The sequence below is a fragment of the Anthonomus grandis genome, chromosome 17, assembly GCF_022605725.1.
Source record: "Anthonomus grandis grandis chromosome 17, icAntGran1.3, whole genome shotgun sequence".
NCBI classification, from domain to species: domain Eukaryota; kingdom Metazoa; phylum Arthropoda; class Insecta; order Coleoptera; family Curculionidae; genus Anthonomus; species Anthonomus grandis.
This window is the reverse complement of record NC_065562.1, coordinates 19,928,953-19,949,506: the sequence shown is the minus strand read 5'-3', so window position 1 is coordinate 19,949,506 and position 20,554 is coordinate 19,928,953. Positions and strand designations below refer to the sequence as shown.

The following is a 20,554-nucleotide window of genomic DNA, read 5'->3' as shown; positions in this document are numbered from 1 at the left end:
GCTTTACAAAAATCCGAATATCTCGAAAACTCCTGGACCGATTTTGTTCATTTTTGTTTCATATCAAAGCCGACGAGTTTCTTCATAAAAAAGGCTTCTACAAGTTTCCTTGTATCTCCAGTAGTTTTGAAGTTATTGAGGAGTTTTCGCATGAATTGAAAAAATTGTTGATGCAGTCAAAGGCTTTACAAAAATCCGAATATCTCAAGAACTCCTGGATCGATTTTGTTCATTTTTGTTCCATATGAAAGCCAATGAGTCTCTTCACAAAAGAGGCCTCTACAAGTTTCCTTGTATCTCCAGTAGTTTTGGAGTTATTGAGGAGTTTTCGCATGAATTGAAAAAATTTTTGATACAGTCAAAGGCTTTACAAAAATCCGAATATCTCGAAAACTCCTGGACGGATTTTACTCATTTTTGTTTCATATGAAAGCCAATGAGTCTCTTCACAAAAGAGGCCTCTACAAGTTTCCTTGTAACTCCAGTGGTTTTGGAGTTATTGAGGAGTTTTTGCATGAATTGAAAAAATTGTTGATACAGTCAAAGGCTTTACAAGAATCCAAATATCTCGAAAACTTTTGGACCGATTTTATTCATTTAAGTTTCATATGAATGCCAATGAGTTTCTTCACAAAAGAGGCCTCTACAAGTTTCCTTGTAACTCCAGTGGTTTTGGAGTTATTGAGGAGTTTTTGCAAAAATTGAAAAAATTGTTGATACAGTCAAAGGCTTTACAAAAATCCGAATATCTCGAAAACTCCTGGACGGATTTTACTCATTTTTGTTTCATATAAAAGCCAACGAGTCTCTTCACAAAAAAGGCCTCTACAAGTTTCTTTGTAACTCCAGTAGTTTCGGAGTAATAATTTAATATCGTTTTTCTGGCGCCTTCACCATTTTCATTATTTTTACACTTCTTTGCCATTTATTTGTGTTTTTTCACATTTAAAAGGTCGATTGGAGGTTAGCAAGAAATTACGCAAATATTACATTCGTTTAAAAAAATACACACGTACCCAGTACCTTCACCATTTCTTTTAAACGACGTTTTTTAAAAATTCGTTTTAAAGAGCGTACATTAATACAAAACCCCGGGCAATGTTAGGAAGTAAAAATTTTCCTAGCTCCTTCGCCATTTTCTTTCCCCGACACTTGCAATGTAATTTTCAAAATTGTCCTTTAAAAAACACGTTTCCCGGTGCCTTCGCCATTTTTTCTCATACACCTTCAAACCCCACTTTAATCTAATTTTTATTGACATTTATACGTACGTCAAGGCATTTGGGGCGATAACACGGTTTTACCTGGCGCCTTCGCCAATTTCGTTAATTTGACATTTTCTCCTTTTTTTTGCAATTGAAAACAACTTTGCAAAACAGAAATTGTTTCTTTAATTAAGAAAAACAAAAAAATCCCGGCGCATTCACCATTTTTTGCACCCTCTCGATTTTCTTGCTTAATATTCTATAACTCACGGTCACGTTATTAATACGAAAGCAAAGCGACAAGTTTTTAAAAATTTATTTTCCCTGCTCCTTCACCATTTTCCACCCTAACCTCACATTCCCTCCTCCGGTGCTATTTGAGGAACCAAGTGACAACTGTGATACAATCGAATATCTTAGTTAATAACGTTCTCCTGCCCCGTTGGCATCACGACATTATTTAAGCAACCGTTTATTACTCATTACAGCAATAAAGCATAAAAACTATTTTATTTAAAAAAAAAGGAAATTTTTATTTAAATCTTCCTCACAGCCTCCAACTGTATATGCCCCTTGCCCAAATCCACTTTCCCCACTTTAACCTCCACGACGTCCCCCAAATGTAAACTCAGTCCGTTCATAAACTTAACGTGGATCAGTCCGTCCCTCTCCACCCCGCAGTCGACAAACGCCCCGAACGACGTCACGTTTTTCACGCGCCCCGTCAAAATGTCGCCGGGGCACAAGTCCGCCATCGTGGTGACGCCCTTTTTGAACAGGGGCGTGCCGCTCACTTCCGCCCTTAGGTCGTGGTTCAGTTCTTTGGCGAGGGCGTCCAGGATCAGTTGGATCGTTTGGGGGTCGCTCTTAAGGGCGTCCACTAATTCGTCCCGCTTTAGTGCGCTTAGGGAACGTTTGAAGTTCGTTATGAAGCGATCGGTGCCGATTTCTGACTCTTTAAGCTTCATTTTGGCTGTGAAGTTACACCGTTGAATAAGTCGAGGTCATATAGTAGTAGAAAGTTGGTTAATATACAAAAGACATATTAAGTTATAATAAAATTACGCTAAATACATGCGTTCAAACCGATTGAGGCAGTCGTTAAAATAATCCTGCAATGAATTAAACGTTTTTGATTATTTGAATTTCCCGCGCATTAATATCGATATCGATAAAACTTCTAACGTCACATGACCATAAAAGGCAAAAGTGACGCTTGACCTGGAGATCTGTGATACGTAAATGATGAAATTCTTGATGGTTAACTCAATGTCACTCTTCATAATTATCTTCTACAAATAACAAAAAATCTGTCCACTTTATTAAAAACACGTCTATATGACCGCAAAAGTATACTCTTTCAATGAAAAAAAGAATTATTTAAATAGCTCGTTTCGGTCTCAAGTTATCTTCAGTTAAGGCGGCCTGGACCCTCGTCTGGTGCCTTCGCCAAATAATTAAAATCCATTTTTCTCACTAACTATTGAAGATACAACAAAATTTGTTAATAAATTTTTATAGAGAATTTAATGCTCTATCACTTTCGTCTCTATGGTTTTTCTCGAAAATTTAGTCTAAAAAGAAATAATTTAAAAACATAATTTAAAAGTATTATTTAAAGACCCCTCGTACATGATACCTTTACAAAATTAGGTTGAAATGAGCTCAAAAGTGTCTGCTTTCGTTGAAAAAAAGAATTATTTAAATAACTCGTTTCGTTCCCAAGTTATCTTCAATTAAAGCGTCCTGGACCCTCGGCTGGCGCCTTCACCAAATATTAAAATTTTATTTTTCTCACTAACTGTTAAAGATACAACAAAATTTGTTAATAATTTTTTATAGAGAATTTCACGCTCCATCTTTTAGGTTTCTATAATTTTTTTGAAAAATTCATTCTAAAAGAAGTTATTTGATAAACAAAGTCAGAAGTATTTTTTAAATGCCCCTCGTATAATAGGCCTTAAGCAAAAACAGGTCCGTATGATCTTTTAATGAAAAAAAAATTTTTTTAATTAACTCGTTTCGTTCCCAAGTTATCCTCAGTAAAAGCGGCCTGGACCCTCGTCTGGCGCCTTCGCCAAATAATTAAAATCCTTTTTTCTCATTAACTATTGAAGATACAACAAAATTTGTTAATAATTTTTTATAGAGAATTTAATGCTCTATCACTTTCGTCTCTATGGTTTTTCTCGAAAATTCAGTATAAAAGGAAATAATTTAACAACAAAATTTAAAAATATTATTTAAATACCCCTCGTATATGATACCTTTACAAAATTAGGTTGAAATGAGCTCAAAAGTGTTTGCTTCCGATGAAAAAAAGAATTATTCAAATACCTCGTTTCTTTCCAAAGTTATCTTCAGTTAAAGCGACTGGGACCTCGGCCTGGGGCATTCGCCAAATCATTAAAAATCATTTTCTCAAGGATCTACTGGAGATACATAAAAACTTATTAATAATTTTTTATAGAGAATTTTAAGCTCTATCGTTTTGGTCTCTATGATTTGTTTGAAAAATTCATTCCAAAAGCAGTTATTTCAAAAACAAGTCAAAAATATTTTTTAAATGCCCCTCGTATAATACGCCTTCAGCAAAAACACGTCCGTATGATCTTTTAATGAAAAAAAGAACTTTTTTAATTAACTTGTTTCGTTCCCAAGTTATCCTCAGTAAAAGCGGCCTGGACCCTCGTCTGGTGCCTTCCACAAATAATTAAAATCCTTTTTTCTCACTAACTATTGAAGATACAACAAAATTTGTTAATAATTTTTTATAGAGAATTTAATGCTCTATCACTTTCGTCTCTATGGTTTTTCTCGAAAATTTAGTCTAAAAAGAAAATTTAGTCTGAAAGAAATAATTTAAAAACATAATTTAAAAGTATTATTTAAAGACCCCTCGTATATGATACCTTTACAAAATTAGGTTGAAATGAGCTCAAAAGTGTCTGCTTTCGTTGAAAAAAAGAATTATTTAAATAACTCGTTTCGGTCTCAAGTTATCTTCAATTAAAGCGGCCTGGACCCTCGGCTGGCGCCTTCACCAAATATTAAAATTTTATTTTTCTCACTAACTGTTAAAGATACAACAAAATTTGTTAATAATTTTTTATAGAGAATTTCACGCTCCATCTTTTAGGCTTCTATGATTTTTTTGAAAAATTCATTCTAAAAGAAGTTATTTCAAAAACAAAGTCAGAAATATTTTTTAAATGCCCCTCGTATAATACGCTTTAAGCAAAAACAGGTCCGTATGATCTTTTAATGAAAAAAAAATTTTTTTAATTAACTCGTTTCGGTCTCAAGTTATCTTCAGTAAAGGCGGCCTGGACCCTCGTCTGGTGCCTTCGCCAAATAATTAAAATCCTTTTTTCTCACTAATTATTGAAGATACAAGAAAATTTGTTAATAATTTTTTATAGAGAATTTAATGCTCTATCACTTTCGTCTCTATGGTTTTTCTCGAAAATTTAGTCTAAAAAGAAATAATTTAAAAACATAATTTAAAAGTATTATTTAAAGACCCCTCGTACATGATACCTTTACAAAATTAGGTTGAAATGAGCTCAAAAGTGTCTGCTTTCGATGAAAAAAAAAATTATTCAAATACCTTGTTTCGTTCCAAAGTTATCTTCAGTTAAAGCGGCCGTGACCTTGATCTGGCGCATTCGCCAAATCATTAAAAGTCATTTTTTCAAGAATCTACTGAAGATACGGAAAAACTCATTTAAGCTTATTTATAGGGAATTTTAGGCTCTATCGTTTTGGTCTCCATGATTTTTTTGAAAAATTGATTCCACCAATATTTTTTTGAGAAAATTGAGTATAACTTTTTTCTGGGACATTTTTCAAAAAAGTTTTATTAGGCTTTTTTGAAGCTTTTTAAACGAATAATTAATTTGTTAAAAAAAAAAAAATTAATTCTCAAAAATTTTTTTTTCAAAAAATTTTCAAAAATCGCCCATAACTTCTTTATTTTGAGGTTTACGACTAAAAGTTATTCCACATGATTTGTTCTATTTTTGATGAGGATTCCAATGGTGGAAAAATTATTTCCGTATTCCAAGTAGTTTTAGAGAAAATCAGGAAAAACTGTGAAAATGGGTTTTTTGCCTCTTCGGGAATTTTAAAAAATTCGTCCATTTTTAACATTACGTAGCTCTACTGTACAAATAAACATTTTTCCTCAATTTAACCTCACAAGAATACCATAGTAACTCATACACCACCACTAACCATAACCTCCTCACACAAACAAAACAACTCACCAAGAAGCCTCCTGACAACCGAATACGACTCCGGATGTATAACAGTAGCGTCCAGGGGGGTTGTCGACTTATTCCTTTGATAAAAGTGAACATCTTCGGGGTCCGTGGGTCCCACCCTCAAAAATCCCGCGCACTGCTCAAAAACCCTCTCCCCGATCCCATAAACTTTGAGTAATTCCGCTCGATGAGTGAACGGCCCGTGACGCTCTCGATGCTCAATTATTTGCGACGCTCTTTTGTCCGATAAACCGGCGACGCGTCGCAGTAGGCATTGGGAGGCGGTGTTGAGGTCCACGCCCACGAAACTCACGCACTCGCTCACCACCTCGCCCAAGGCCTCCTCGAGTTGCTTCTTTTTTATGTCCAGTTGGTACATGCCCACGCCCAGATGACAGGGTTCCACCTTGACCAGTTCGGCCATGGGGTCTTGGATACGGCGCGCTAATGATACTGGGGAAGAAACGGGAAAAGTGAAAAGAGTTTTTTTTGAGTCCAGGGGTTTTTGAGATATTTGGATTTTTGTAAAGCCTTTGACTGTATCAACAATTTTTTCAATTCATGCAAAAACTCCTCAATAACTCCAAAACTACTGGAGTTACAAAGAAACTTGTAGAGGCCTTTTTTATGGAGAAACTCATTGGCTTTCATATGAAACTTAAATGAGTAAAATCGGTCCAGGAGTTTTCGAGATATTTGGATTTTTGTAAAGCCTTCGACTGTATCAACAATTTTTTCAATTCATGCAAAAACTCCTCGATAACTCCGAAACTACTGGAGTTACAAGGAAACTTGTAGAGGCCTTTTTTATGAAGAAACTTATTGGCTTTCATATGAAACTTAAATGAATAAAATCGGTCCAGGAGTTTTCGAGATATTTGGATTTTTGTAAAGCCTTCGACTGTATCAACAATTTTTTCAATTCATGCAAAAACTCCTCAATAACTCCAAAACTACTGGAGTTACAAGGAAACTTGTAAAGGCCTTTTTTATGAAGAAACTCATTGGCTTTCATATGAAATTTAAATTAATAAAATCGGTCCAAGAGTTTTCGAGATATTTGGATTTTTGTAAAGCCTTTGACTGTATCAACAATTTTTTCAATTTTTGCAAAAACTCCTCAATAACTTCAAACCTACTGGAGTTACAAGGAAACTTGTAAAGGCCTTTTTTATGAAGAAACTCATTGGCTTTCATATGAAACTTAAATGAATAAAATCGGTCCAAGAGTTTTCGAGATATTTGGATTTTTGTAAAGCCTTTGACTGTATCAACAATTTTTTCAATTCATGCAAAAACTCCTTAATAACTCCGAAACTACTGGAGTTAGAAGGAAACTTGTAAAGGCCTTTTTTATAAAGAAACTCATTGGCTTTCATATGAAACTTAAATGAATAAAATCGGTCCAAGAGTTTTCGAGATATTTGGATTTTTGTAAAGCCTTTGACTGTATCAACAATTTTTTCAATTTTTGCAAAAACTCTTCAATAACCCCAAAACTACTGGAGTTACAAGGAAACTTGTAGAGGCCTTTTTTATGAAGAAACTCATTGGCTTTCATATGAAACTTAAATGAATAAAATCGGTCCAAGAGTTTTCGAGATATTTGGATTTTTGTAAAGCCTTTGACTGTATCAACAATTTTTTCAATTTTTGCAAAAACTCCTCAATAACCCCAAAACTACTGGAGTTACAAGGAAACTTGTAGAGGCCTTTTTTATGAAGAAACTCATTGGCTTTCATATGAAACTTAAATGAATAAAATCGCTCCAAGAGTTTTCGAGATATTTGGATTTTTGTAAAGCCTTTGACTGTATCAACAATTTTTTCAATTTTTGCAAAAACTCCTCAATAACCCCAAAACTACTGGAGTTACAAGGAAACTTGTAGAGGCCTTTTTTATGAAGAAACTCATTGGCTTTCATATGAAACTTAAATGAATAAAATCGGTCCAAGAGTTTTCGAGATATTTGGATTTTTGTAAAGCCTTTGACTGTATCAACAATTTTTTCAATTTTTGCAAAAACTCCTCAATAACCCCAAAACTACTGGAGTTACAAGGAAACTTGTAGAGGCCTTTTTTATGAAGAAACTCATTGGCTTTCATATGAAACTTAAATGAATAAAATCGCTCCAAGAGTTTTCGAGATATTTGGATTTTTGTACAGCCTTTGACTGTATCAACAATTTTTTCAATTTTTGCAAAAACTCCTCAATAACCCCAAAACTACTGGAGTTACAAGGAAACTTGTAAAGGCCTTTTTTATAAAGAAACTCATTGGCTTTCATATGAAACTTAAATGAATAAAATCGGTCCAAGAGTTTTCGAGATATTTGGATTTTTGTAAAGCCTTTGACTGTATCAACAATTTTTTCAATTTTTGCAAAAACTCCTCAATAACCCTAAAACTACTGAAGTTACAAGAAAACTTGTAGAGGCATTTTTTATGAAGAAACTCATTGGCTTTCGTATGAAACAAAAATGAATAAAATCGGTCCAGGAATTTTCCAGATATCCGGATTTTTGCAAAGCCTTTGACTAAATCCAAACTTTTTTCAATTCCCACAAAAACCCCTGAATAACTCCAAAACTACTGCAACTACAAAAAAACTCGTAAACACCTTTTTTATAGTAAAACTCATCGGCTTTCAACTGAAACCAAAATCAAAAAAATCCTCCCGCTCATTATCAAATTACGTCAATTTTCCCTCACCGGCACTTATAATGTTAGGATCCAACGCGCCGAACTCCTTCTTCGCCTCGGGACTGCAACTGTAGATGGAGGCGCCATCTTCGTTCACTATGGTGTACTGCACGTCCCTCAAAGGGAGGAAAAAGTCCTCCCTGATCAGTTCCGAGATCCATTCTTCCGTTTGTCTGCACGCGGTTCCGTTTCCGATACAAATTAAGTTGCACCTTAAAGATCGACTTCAGCAACACTTGTGTCGTCATTTATCTGTCATTCATTCTTACCGGTGCTTAAGGAGCATTTCTTTGATCACGTGTTCACCGCGGTGTCCCCCGCCCCTTTTGTGGTGGGGGTAAACGACGTTCTGGGCCAATAGGGAGCCCGTGTGGGAGATAAGGGCCAGTTTACACCCGTTCGCGTATCCCGGGTCTATGCCCAGTATCGGTTCGCCCTTCATCGGGGGGATGAGCAGTAGGTGCTTTAAATTGTCGCTGAATACCTTGCAAGACTCTTTTTCCGCTTTTTGTTTTAGTTCGGCACGGATTTCACGCTCGATTAACGGAGAAACTAGAATAAGTGGAATTTACTTTTTTTAGGTCAAAAATCATAGAGTGAAAAAAGATGGAAAATTTATCAATAAACAAAAAAGCTTTCAGCACTTTTTTCATAAAACCCATACAGACCGAACTATTTTAATATTTCCGTTAAACCCCTTGAAGTTTTTGATCTGCCCCGGTAGCGGTTGCGGCCGCGGTGCCACTCTCTGATTGGTCGGAGCGACACTCTCGGCGGCCATCTTGGTTTCTCGTGTAGGAATACGGGGGGGATTCAAAGAGTTGTCGGTTTGTTTGTAAAGTCAAAGTGGGTTTGGATTAAAGAAATTTCGTGTTTCTTCCAGGCAGTTGAAGAATTGTCTGGAAAAATCGGGAAAACAATTGAAAAACAACGTTTTTCTAGGATTACTATTAAAATTTCTAATTTTGTCCAGGTATTTGTTGGATATTGGGTGATATCTTCACAGAGAATTAAAGGATTTTCGTAATTTTTCCAGGAAGTTAATTGATTTCCATAAAACAGTTAAACCTATACAGGATGAGTTATTTTAATATTCCTGGGGTAAACACATTCAAAAACAAAAAAATTTTGGAAAAACCTTGAATTTTCTTGTCACCTGTCAATTTTAGGTCAAAAATCATAGAGAGAAAAAAGATGCAGTATCTATCGCTGAACAAAAAGGCTTTAATCACTTTTTCCATAAAACCCATACAAGATGAGTTATTTTAATGTTTCCGGAATAAACACACTCAAAAACAAGAAAATCTTGGAAAAACCTTGAATTTTCTTGTCACCTGTCACCTTTACGTCAAAAATCATAGAGTGAAAAAAGATGCGGTGTCTATCGCTGAACAAAAAAGCTTTAATCAGTTTTTCTATAAAACGTACACAAGATGAGTTATTTTAATATTCCTGGGGTAAACACACTCAAAAACAAGAAAATCTCGGAAAAACCTGTAATTTTCTTGTCACCTGTCAATTTTACGTCAAAAATCATAGAGTGAAGAAAGATGCAGTGTCTATCACTGAACAAAAAAGCTTTAATCACTTTTTCCGTAAAACGTATACAGGGGGAGTTATTTTAATGTTTCTGGGGTAAACACACTTAAAAACAACAAAACTTTGGAAAAACCTGTAATTTTCTTGTCACCTGTCAATTTTACGTCAAAAATCATAGAGAGAAAAAAGATGCAGTATCTATCGCTGAACAAAAAGGCTTTAATCACTTTTTCCATAAAACCCATACAAGATGAGTTATTTTAATGTTTCCGGAATAAACACACTTAAAAACAAGAAAATCTTGGAAAAACCTTGAATTTTCTTGTCACCTGTCAATTTTACGTCAAAAATCATAGAATGAAAAAAGATGCGGTATCTATCACTGAACAAAAAACCTTTAATCATTTTTTCCGTAAAACGTATACAGGGTGAGTTATTTTAATGTTTCTGGGGTAAACACACTTAAAAACAACAAAACTTTGGAAAAACCTGTAATTTTCTTGTCACCTGTCAATTTTACGTCAAAAATCATAAAGTGAAGAAAGATGCAGTGTCTATCGCTGAACAAAAAAGCTTTAATCAGTTTTTCTATAAAACGTACACAAGATGTTAGATTTTAATATTCCTGGGGTAAACACACTCAAAAACAAGAAAATCTTTTAAAAACCTTGAATTTTCTTGTCACCTGTCAATTTTAGGTCAAAAATCATAGAGAGAAAAAAGATGCAGTATCTATCGCTGAACAAAAAGGCTTTAATCACTTTTTCCATAAAACCCATACAAGATGAGTTATTTTAATGTTTCCGGAATAAACACACTCAAAAACAAGAAAATCTTGGAAAAATTTGGTATTTTCTTGTCACCTGTCACCTTTACGTCAAAAATCATAGAGTGAAAAAAGATGTAAAATTTATTAGTGAACAAAAAAGCTTTAATCACTTTTTCCATAAAACCCATACAGGGTGAGTTATTTAAATGTTTCCCGGGTAAACACACTTAAAAACAAGGAACACTTGAAACCAAAAAAAAAAAGAGAAAATTATTTTAAACCGAAGTTAATTTTTTTTCAACTTAACGCGAAATCCGCAATTTTCCAATTAATTCCGTTAAAAAACCCAAAATTCCATTACAAACAACTTTTCGAACCCCCCCTGGTAAACCCATAACGTAGCAACCAATATGGCCGCCCTAACAGGTCCTGACCAATCAGAGAGCCGCGTGTGACGTCACAACTGTTCTGTTCTGTTACGGGGGTAAATTGAAAAGTAGCAATAATAAAAACGGAATTCTTACCAATTTTCACGTAAGCGTGTTCGATTGCCATACTAATCAACTTGTCACGTTCCGACTGGTCACTTTTCGGGGCCCATTTTTTGCGACAAAACGTGACAAACCGCTGCTGAAAATCGTCGGGAACGTCCAGTTTCACCGACAAGACTTTCAGGGCTTCGCCCCGGTTGATCGCCATCACTTGATGGGGCTTCAGCCAGTCTACTCGTTGATCGAACTCGAAGTAGTGTTCGAACTTTTGGGGGTCCTGTTTGGGGGGGGCCGGTTTGGTTTGTCGGGCCTTTTTGGTTTGCAGTCTGATTTTGGTATATTTCCTCCTGATAAGAGTGTCTCATTAAGCTAGTTCAGGGTTTTAATTAAGAGAAATAATCGTAGGTACTTACAAGTGTCTTAGGTGGGCCAAAAGTTCTGGATCAGTGGACATTTCCGAGGCCAAAATGTACACGATCCCCTTTTCCACTTCCTCGGTTGTTTTGACTTCCTTTACTTCCGGTTTGACGTATTTTTCAAGTTTAATCCTGTTTGTATTGTTGAGGACTGCCAAGGCGGGCTCTTCTAGTCCAGCGTTTCGTGCTCTCTCCACCAAAGACCTCTTGGGGTCCCCTTTGAACGGGGCATACTTAAACCAGAAAGAATTAAACCCTCAAGACACTTTATGAGGGAAAAATGGCTTACGATATGCTCCAACTCCTCCAAAGTCCTCACGGCACAAATGTTCTTTTGCAACTTATTGTCCAACTTCTTCGTTTGCGCCACCGCCTTAATGACGGTGCACATTTTCTTTTTTAGGGTGCAAATCTCGTCGAAGGTCTCTTTGGTGGTGCGCAGCTCCTCGGGGCCCATTGTCCCGATCACATGCTTCCTATACCTAAGACCCCCGCGTTAATTCAAACCCCCTCTATAATTTTTCAGTCATTTACCTTGCGATAAAGGGTATGGTATTCCCTTCCTCCCATAGTTTAATTAAATTCCTCGCCACCTCTTCGTCTATCATGCTTTTTTCTGCTAACAGTTCGGCATCGTCCCAAGCAGGTTGGATGTCCTGCATGGAAATGTCCAGACTGACATCGGATTCGATAAAAGAGGACTTGCTGGGGCCCGGGGATGGTGGTTTCGATTGTTTTTTCGGGGCTGTGGTGGTTTTTGCCTTTTTAGGCGGGGTTTTCACGAAAATGTTCCCCATATCAGTGAGTTTTCTTTTCTAATAATAGACAATAGAACTAAAATGCGCTGTCTTATCATGTTTATTGATAAATACCTTATTGACTGTTTGGGGCTTGACAATAGGCTCCTCGTCACTTGTTAATAAGTCTACTGGGGCTTCGGGTGCCTTCGTTTTGGCAATTTTTCCCTTTTGTTTTGTTAAGGCAGCCTTTCTTCGGGGTTTTTTAACCTCCGGTTGGTACTCATCATCGCTACTTACTAAGGAGACTTCACCGTTGAACGTTTGATCCCTTGATTCTTCACTATCACTGTCAGAAGTTAGTTCCGCTCGATAAACCACTTGTTTGGTCTAAAAACGCACACAACTGATAACATTTAGATGCATATTTAATATGATAAAGTTTATCAATCAGTGCAAGTATATACATACATTCCTAGTGGGTCTTTTACGGGCAACGGGTTTGTGCTCTTGGTCGTCATCTGAGCTGAGAAAGTCGTCTTTTGCCATCGCTGTGGGGCGGTAAAATGGGCCCCCTTAAGTGTCTTTGCTTTTCAATAGTTGTATAATAATAATAATTAAAAAAACCGTTAAAAGTATTTGTTTTCGCTTTGAGGTTAGGTGACATGAGTGACAGGGTCAGAAACGTCAACTGTCATAGTGACAGGGTTGCCAAACGTAAAAGACGAATAAAACCTCTTTAATTAGTATAAATTGACTGTTTTAATAATATTTTGATGATAAATAGTATAAAAGCAGTTAAAAGTGTCGGTTGTATTTAATTAAGGTTACGATGTCAATTCAAGAAATGTCAATGTCAACGCAATATTGTCAAATGCAATGTTCTATTTTAAGGTTAGATATGCATCAACTGTCACTATGACAGTGCGCCAGGGTTGCCAAGTTACTATTTTTAGTTGAATATAATTATAAAAAACGTCAAAGTCAACGAAGTGTTGCCAACTGTCATTGTGACGTGACCTCAAAACTGATTTATTGAAATGAAATGAAACAAACGATTATTTTTTTTAAGCGGTATATATTTAATTAGCATACACATCAATATAACTAACAATACTAGTAAGAAAAGGACAGGGACGGTCCTGAAAAACGGTACTAACGATAGTAATTTAATTTGTCTATTGACATATATGTTAATTTAATTTAATTAATTAATTGGGGGGGTACAACCTCTATACTTTGCATTAAATAAATGCTCCCTTTACAACGCAGGGCACTCCACTATATATTATAATAATTATAACGATAATAATAACTCACTAAGTGCCTAAGATAGGGTGATTAATAATTACCGTATAATAAATTGTACTAAGGGTTGTACAATTATTATTATTATTATTATCCGTTAAGCTACTAACGCGCGAAAACAAAATTAATTAATTATCTTTGAAAAAAAACCACTAATTCTATGCAAAGTATAGCTTGTAATAAACACACGCTATCCTTCCGACTTTTGTTCACAAAAATCCGCACAGTATTTTGTGCTTGTTGCGTAAATTATTAGTTTTTTTTTTGTGCCGCCGGGTGCACTTTTAGCATGAAATAAATTAAATTGTGACCACCCTGTATACAGTAGGGGGTCAAGAGTGAGATAAGGTAATAGGAAATTTAAAGCCGATTAAAACGAGCCCAAACACTATATAGTTATCTTCGATAGTTTCCAAGATATGAGGACTTAAAGTGCAAAATCCGGCTCGAAGGACCAAATGTTTTTCGTGAATATCTCCTGAAGTATTTGAGATAGATATAGAGTGTTTGGTATTAATAGAATCACGAACGAAGGCTCTATTGACTTATGCAAATGAGAATTATATTCCAGGAACTTGAAAATGAAATATTTTTTTTAATTGTTTAGATTTTTAACTGGTTGGATAGAGAATTTTCTGCTGAATAAAATGAGCCCAAACACTATATAGTTATCTTCAATAGTTTCCAAGATATGACGATTACAGTGCAAAATCCGGCTCGAAGGACCAAATGTTTTTCGCGAATATCTCCTGAACTATTGGAGATAACTATAGGGTGTTTGGTATTAATGGAATCGGAAAAGAAAGCTCTGTGGAGCTATGCAAATAAAAATTATTTTCCAAGCACTTGAAAAAAATATATTTTTTTAATTATCAGGGTTTTAAACCAGTTGGATAGAGAATTTTATACTGATTAAAATGAGCCCAAACACCTTGGGGTTACCTTGAATAGCTTCCAAGATATAAGGACTTAAAGTGCAAAATCCGGCTCGAAGGACCAAATGTTTTTCGCGAATATCTCCTAAAGTATTGAAGATAGATATAGAGTGTTTGGTATTAATAGAATCACGAACGAAGGCTCTATTGACTTATGCAAATGAGAATTTTATTCCAGGAACTTGAAAATTAAATATTTTTTAAAATTGTTTAGATTTTTAACTGGTTGGATAGAGAATTTTATGCTGAATAAAATGAGCCCAAACACTATATAGTTATCTTCAATAGTTTCCAAGATATGACGACTAAAGTGCAAAATCCGGATCGAAGGACCAAATGTTTTTCGTGAATATCTCCTGAACTATTGGAGATAACTATAGGGTGTTTGGTATTAATGGAACCGGAATCAAAAACTCTATAGACCTATGCAAATAGAAATTATTTTCCAAGCACTTAAAAAAAATATATTTTTTTAATTATCGGGATTTTAGACTAGTTGGATAGAGAATTTTATGATGATTAAAATGAGCCCAAACACCTTGGAGTTACCTTGAATAGTTTCCAAGATATAACGACTTAAAGTGCAAAATCCGGCTCGAAGGACCAAATGTTTTTCGCAAATATCTCCTAAACTATTGGAGATAACTATAGGGTGTTTGGTATCGTTGAAATCGGAAAAAAAAGCTCCACAAACCGGTGCAAATAAAAATCAATTTCCTCTCGCTCAAACTCAAAGAAAACCCAAAAAGTGCACCCGGCCAAAAAAAAAAAACCGAAAATTTAACGACTTTCGCCATATTAGGAAAAGGACAAAACGAAAAGAAAAACCTCGAATTAACCGGAATTCGCGAGAAATATCCGGTTTATTAGTTTACGAATAGTCCGCGTCCTGCGGCGGTGGCGTCGTCGGGCGTCGATCAATAATCGGGGGGCGGCGGGGCGACCCGATCTCGTTTCACTTCTTCGTCATGATCTTCAGGTACTCGAGGGCGTTATGGGCGGCATTCGATTGGGCGTCCTTCGGGGTTTTACCGACGCCGAAGCAGACGGCCACCGGTAAAGTCGACAATTGGACGAGACACTGACAACGGCCGGTCAACGATTTTTCCTCGATGTCCACGTATGTGACTTCGAAGTTTTGCTCGGAGGCGATCTCTTGCAGGAAATTGACGAAGTTGAAGTCTTTGGCCGAGAGATTGACCGTCTGCAGGAAGGGAGAATTTGTCATTTTTCACTTTGAAGCTGAATTACTGCTCGGGTACAAAAGTGATCTTGGGTTTTTGTTTTTTTATTAAAAAACGCTTTTAATACCGTTTTTTGAAATGTATCACACAACCATGGAAAATGTTTTTTTCTATATAAAAAAAAATAAAAAGTAGATTGAGTCCCAAAAAAAAATTTTACAATTTTTGACTTTGAAGCCCGATATCTCCTAAAAAACAAAAACGACCCTGGATTTTAATTTTTTTAGTCAAAAGTGTATTTAATTCTCATTTCAAAAATGTATAACACCCCCCCAAAAAATAATTTTTTTCCTCTTAAAAAAATTAAAAAGTGACCCGAGTCCTAAAAAAAAATTTTACAATTTTTGACTTTGAAGCTCAATATCTCCTAAAAAACAAAAACGACCCTGGATTTTTATTTTTTTAGTCAAAAGTGTATTTAATTCTCATTTCAAAAATGTACAACACCACCCAAAAAAATAATTTTTTCCCTCTTAAAAAAATTAAAAAGTGACCCGAGTCCTAAAAAAAAATTTTACATTTTTTGACTTTGAAGCTCAATATCTCCTAAAAAACTAAAACGACCCTGGATTTTTATTTTTTTAGTCAAAAGTGTATTTAATTCTCATTTCAAAAATGTATAACACCACTCCAAAAAATAATTTTTTCCCTCTTAAAAAAATTAAAAAGTGACCCGAGTCCTAAAAAAAAAAATTACAATTTTTGACTTTGAGGCTCAATATCTCCTAAAAAACAAAAACGACCCTGGATTTTTATTTTTTTAGTCAAAAGTGTATTTAATTCTCATTTTAAAAATGTACAACACCACCCAAAAAAATAATTTTTTCCCTCTTAAAAAAATTAAAAAGTGACCAGAGTCCTAAAAAAAAAAATTACAATTTTTGACTTTGAGGCTCAATATCTCCTAAAAAACAAAAACGACCCTGGATTTTTATTTTTTTAGTCAAAAGTGTATTTAATTCTCATTTCAAAAATGTATAACACCACTCCAAAAAATAATTTTTTCCCTCTTAAAAAAATTAAAAAGTGACCCGAGTCCTAAAAAAAAAAATTACAATTTTTGACTTTGAGGCTCAATATCTCCTAAAAAACAAAAACGACCCTGGATTTTTATTTTTTTAGTCAAAAGTGTATTTAATTCTCATTTTAAAAATGTACAACACCACCCAAAAAAATAATTTTTTCCCTCTTAAAAAAATTAAAAAGTGACCAGAGTCCTAAAAAAAAAAATTACAATTTTTGACTTTGAGGCTCAATATCTCCTAAAAAACAAAAACGACCCTGGATTTTTATTTTTTTAGTCAAAAGTGTATTTAATTCTCATTTCAAAAATGTACAACACCACCCCAAAAAATAATTTTTTCCCTCTTAAAAAAATTAAAAAGTGACCCGAGTCCTAAAAAAAAAAATTACAATTTTTGACTTTGAGGCTCAATATCTCCTAAAAAACAAAAACGACCCTGGATTTTTATTTTTTTAGTCAAAAGTGTATTTAATTCTCATTTCAAAAATGTACAACACCACCCCAAAAAATAATTTTTTCCCTCTTAAAAAAATTAAAAAGTGACCAGAGTCCTAAAAAAAAAAATTACAATTTTTGACTTTGAGGCTCAATATCTCCTAAAAAACAAAAACGACCCTGGATTTTTATTTTTTTAGTCAAAAGTGTATTTAATTCTCATTTCAAAAATGTACAACACCACCCCAAAAAATAATTTTTTCCCTCTTAAAAAAATTAAAAAGTGACCCGAGTCCTAAAAAAAAAATCACAATTTTTGACTTTGAAGCCCGATATCTCCTAAAAAACAAAAACGACCCTGGATTTTTATTTTTTTAGTCAAAAGTGTATTTAATTCTTAATTTAAAAATGTATAACACCACCACAAAAAATAATTTTTTCCCTCTTCAAAAGAGTCCCAAAAAAAAAATGATTTACCTGTAAATCATTCAACTTCTTGCCGGCGCTCTGTTTCAGGGCCTTATGAAACTGGGACACTTTATGCGACTGCTGGGTGCTTAACTTGTTGATTTTGCTGTCTTTCAGGCCCGAGTACCGCTGAGACACCAGGGCCCCCTTGCCGGCACTCAACTAATTAAAGAAAAAAAAAATTGAAATGATCCAATTAAACCTTTACCGATTACGATAATGTGCTGCAGTGTTTTTGATTCTGTCGTCTTATTTTAATCATTTCAATTATTTTTCCCCTTTAGCGAGAGCAGACGTGAAAGACAGCAAAAATACCCCAGCACATTTGTACAGATACAGTGTCAAAACAAAAGAAAGAAAAAGGGTATTTTAGCATTAAAAAAACAAAAGACTACTTACGTCCTCGTCACTGTCAAATCCGGGCAAATTGTTGCCCTCCATCGGTAAGTCTTGTAGGGCCTGCCACATCTTGTGGGCAGCAAACCGTTTTGCCAACTTTTTAGACTTTCCTGTGCCGATTTCCCTCATGGATAACACCTAAAAGTATACACCCTAAAGTTCACCCCCCCCCCTTGAACAATTTTTAATAAAATACCTGACAAGCGATGGTAAACTGCCTCTCGTGGGGCAACCCCTCCTCGTTCTCCATCTCATAAAATGGTGGGGGCCACCTGCGAGACATGCACATCTCTTGCAACCACCCGATAGGGTTGCCCATCACCTTATCGTCGAATGGGGAAACCACTTGGGCAGTACTAAAAACCATCGATGTATAAAAAAACCGCACACACCCCGAAACCCCTTAAAGCACTCACATATCGGTGGCGCCAGGGGCCCCGTTGGCCTGATTCGCCTGCTCAGAAGTCACCTTGCCCACCAACAAGTCCAATAAATTCTTAGCAGCAGCATGCTTGGCATCCTTCTTAGACCTTCCCGTGCCGGTAGCAACGAAGTCGGTGTTCAAAAACACCCTGTAGCGAAACACGGGCTCGTGAATGGCCCCCTCGATTTGTAACAGCTCGTACTTGGGGGTGATCCCCCGACGGCTCAGGAGCTCTTGCAAAACCGACACCGGGGTCTTACTGTTTATCCCTGTGCCGTTCAGGTCACCATTGTAAACCTAGCGAGGCATCGATTGTGCGGTTTATACGAATGAAAGTTTATATACGCAAGAGAAAATCGATCTTACTAGTTTAGCGGCCTCGGTCAAACTGAGCCTCTCGTTCTGGATCTTATTGAGGTTCTTGGGGTTTTTCCCTTTTCGAGGGTGATGGGGCCCCACCGGCCCGGTCACCTGGGCAGGCTGCGCCCCCGCCAACATTGGGGGTTGATGCGGCTGTTGCTTGTTTGAACCCGGGTGATCCAGAACTTTCGGCACTCGAATATTGGATGGGGGAATTTTATTTGTCGTCTTGTAATAAAAAAATGTCCTTCTTACTAATGGGTATTTGTAGCAGAAAAGAGCAACATAAGGAAATAACCCTCTTGAGAGAAAAAGGCGAGTATTAGTTATATAGTGTGTTCAAAGCTTACCATGCTGTGTCTAAGCTGCCGTGCCAAATAAGAGTCGAGAACGATTTATTCTAAAATTTACACAAAATCTGCTTTAAAACATGCACTACAGGTAGTTAATGGAGAAACTTTATATGAATAAATCATTTTATATTAAATTAATTATTTTACAATAAAAAGTTAGGTTAGAAACGTCACAACAACAACAACAACAATAATACACAAATGACATCTGTCATTGATGACAGATGTCATTTGTGTCATAATTAAAATAAACAATAGGGGGTGCTTTAGATGGAGGTGGCCCTGAAATCAATATGGCGGCCGTTAAATGCTCCAGTGAGCGAGGGGGGTGGGAGGGTGTTTTATTTAGTTCAAAGCGCCATTTTGCAATAATAATTTAACGGTAAATGTGTTTTTTTTTTATTAATATTAAACAGTGAAGGTAGTTGACCTTGACAAGGTGTGTGTAATAGGAAATGATTGATTGGTAGCAACAATAGATTACTATAACATGACATGCATTGCAAAGAGTTTTCGCTTTAACATGTCGCATAATTTACGGGCATGCAATACAAACAAACCGAAAATAAACATGGGATAGTGCAACAAATTTCAGTGGGAATCCATTTTGCCGGCGTGGGTTTCCGGTCTAACTAAGCACCCTCAACAGAAACTAATTACCTGAAAGCGGTTAATTAAACGTTAGAATAAGCCCTAGCATGACTGGCTATTAATTAATTAAACCCCGGGTACTCACCTGGAATTTGTAAGAACGTAAACTCGCCCACCGCGGATATAACTATACAGCGAGCGAACGGTGCCAGCGAACCGAAAATCGTTAAAAAATTTACGTAAAAGCGCACGCTCGCGACGTTTCGACCCTAGGCGGTGTTGCCAATGCAAGCCGCTTAAAATTCCCTAGATTATTTGGACGTATTTGTTGAAAATTGCTTCTTATTGTTATTATTAAATTTAGTAAAATTATTAAAAACCAGGTGTCTTGATTTAGAATTCCCTGTTGTAAGATTAACAAAAAATTTCCTAGATGGCTTTGCTGGACGTGAAATGTCACATGTCATACGTCATATTTTACTGTGCCGAGTCTAAAGAGGTTTGACGTTTAAACTGTCAAAGTGACAACTTGACTGAAAAAGTCAGAGTCCAGGGTCGTTTTGGTTTTTAAGGAGTTATTCAGCTTCAAAGTCAAAAATTAAAAATTTTCATTTTTGGACTTGGTTGACTTTTTAATTTTTTTACGTTAGAAAAAAATACTTTTTTAGGTAGTGTTATACATTTTTGAAATTGGGATTAAATACACTTTTGACTAAAAAAATAAAAATCCAGGGTCGTTTTTGTTTTTTAGGAGATATCGAGCTTCAAAGTCAAAAATTGTAAAAAATTTTTGTAGGACTCGATTTACTTTTTAATTTTTTTAAGAGGGAAAAAATTATTTTTTGGGGTGGTGTTATACATTTTTGAAATTAAGATTAAACACACT

General features: G+C 35.6%; 2 protein-coding genes and 1 long non-coding RNA gene across 6 annotated transcripts; all 3 read right to left on the bottom strand.

The window, feature by feature from the left end:
• Positions 1 to 1,661: 1,661 nt before the first annotated feature.
• LOC126746531 (uncharacterized protein YdcI) lies at positions 1,662 to 12,893 on the bottom strand. The gene is made up of 10 exons (XM_050454841.1): positions 12,599 to 12,893; positions 12,263 to 12,517; positions 11,925 to 12,205; positions 11,680 to 11,872; positions 11,388 to 11,623; positions 11,008 to 11,321; positions 8,445 to 8,727; positions 8,185 to 8,387; positions 5,474 to 5,923; positions 1,662 to 2,178 (listed from the first exon to the last, which is right to left on the bottom strand). Exons 1-10 carry the CDS (start codon positions 12,674 to 12,676, stop codon positions 1,742 to 1,744), a joined length of 2,730 nt encoding a protein of 909 aa, XP_050310798.1. The 5' UTR covers positions 12,677 to 12,893; the 3' UTR covers positions 1,662 to 1,741.
• LOC126746539 (uncharacterized) lies at positions 6,284 to 6,875 on the bottom strand. The gene is made up of 2 exons (XR_007663923.1): positions 6,606 to 6,875; positions 6,284 to 6,423 (listed from the first exon to the last, which is right to left on the bottom strand). It is a non-coding gene; the product is annotated as an uncharacterized LOC126746539 (long non-coding RNA).
• Positions 12,894 to 13,185: 292 nt separating the features above from the next.
• On the bottom strand, positions 13,186 to 19,944 carry LOC126746534 (RISC-loading complex subunit tarbp2-like). 4 transcript variants are annotated; one of them, XM_050454843.1, is made up of 9 exons: positions 19,814 to 19,908; positions 19,075 to 19,124; positions 18,731 to 18,952; positions 18,357 to 18,661; positions 18,137 to 18,296; positions 17,941 to 18,078; positions 17,551 to 17,703; positions 14,920 to 15,574; positions 13,186 to 14,377 (listed from the first exon to the last, which is right to left on the bottom strand). In XM_050454843.1, the coding sequence occupies exons 2-8, from the start codon at positions 19,075 to 19,077 to the stop codon at positions 15,326 to 15,328; spliced, it is 1,230 nt and encodes a 409-aa protein (XP_050310800.1). In that variant the 5' UTR covers positions 19,078 to 19,124; positions 19,814 to 19,908; the 3' UTR covers positions 13,186 to 14,377; positions 14,920 to 15,325. The 4 variants fall into 4 exon arrangements, with proteins under 4 accessions (XP_050310800.1, XP_050310801.1, XP_050310802.1 ...); XM_050454844.1 differs by having other exon boundaries at positions 13,186 to 13,835; XM_050454845.1 differs by lacking the exon at positions 19,075 to 19,124 and having other exon boundaries at positions 19,814 to 19,944.
• Between the last annotated feature and the right edge of the window lie 610 nt (positions 19,945 to 20,554).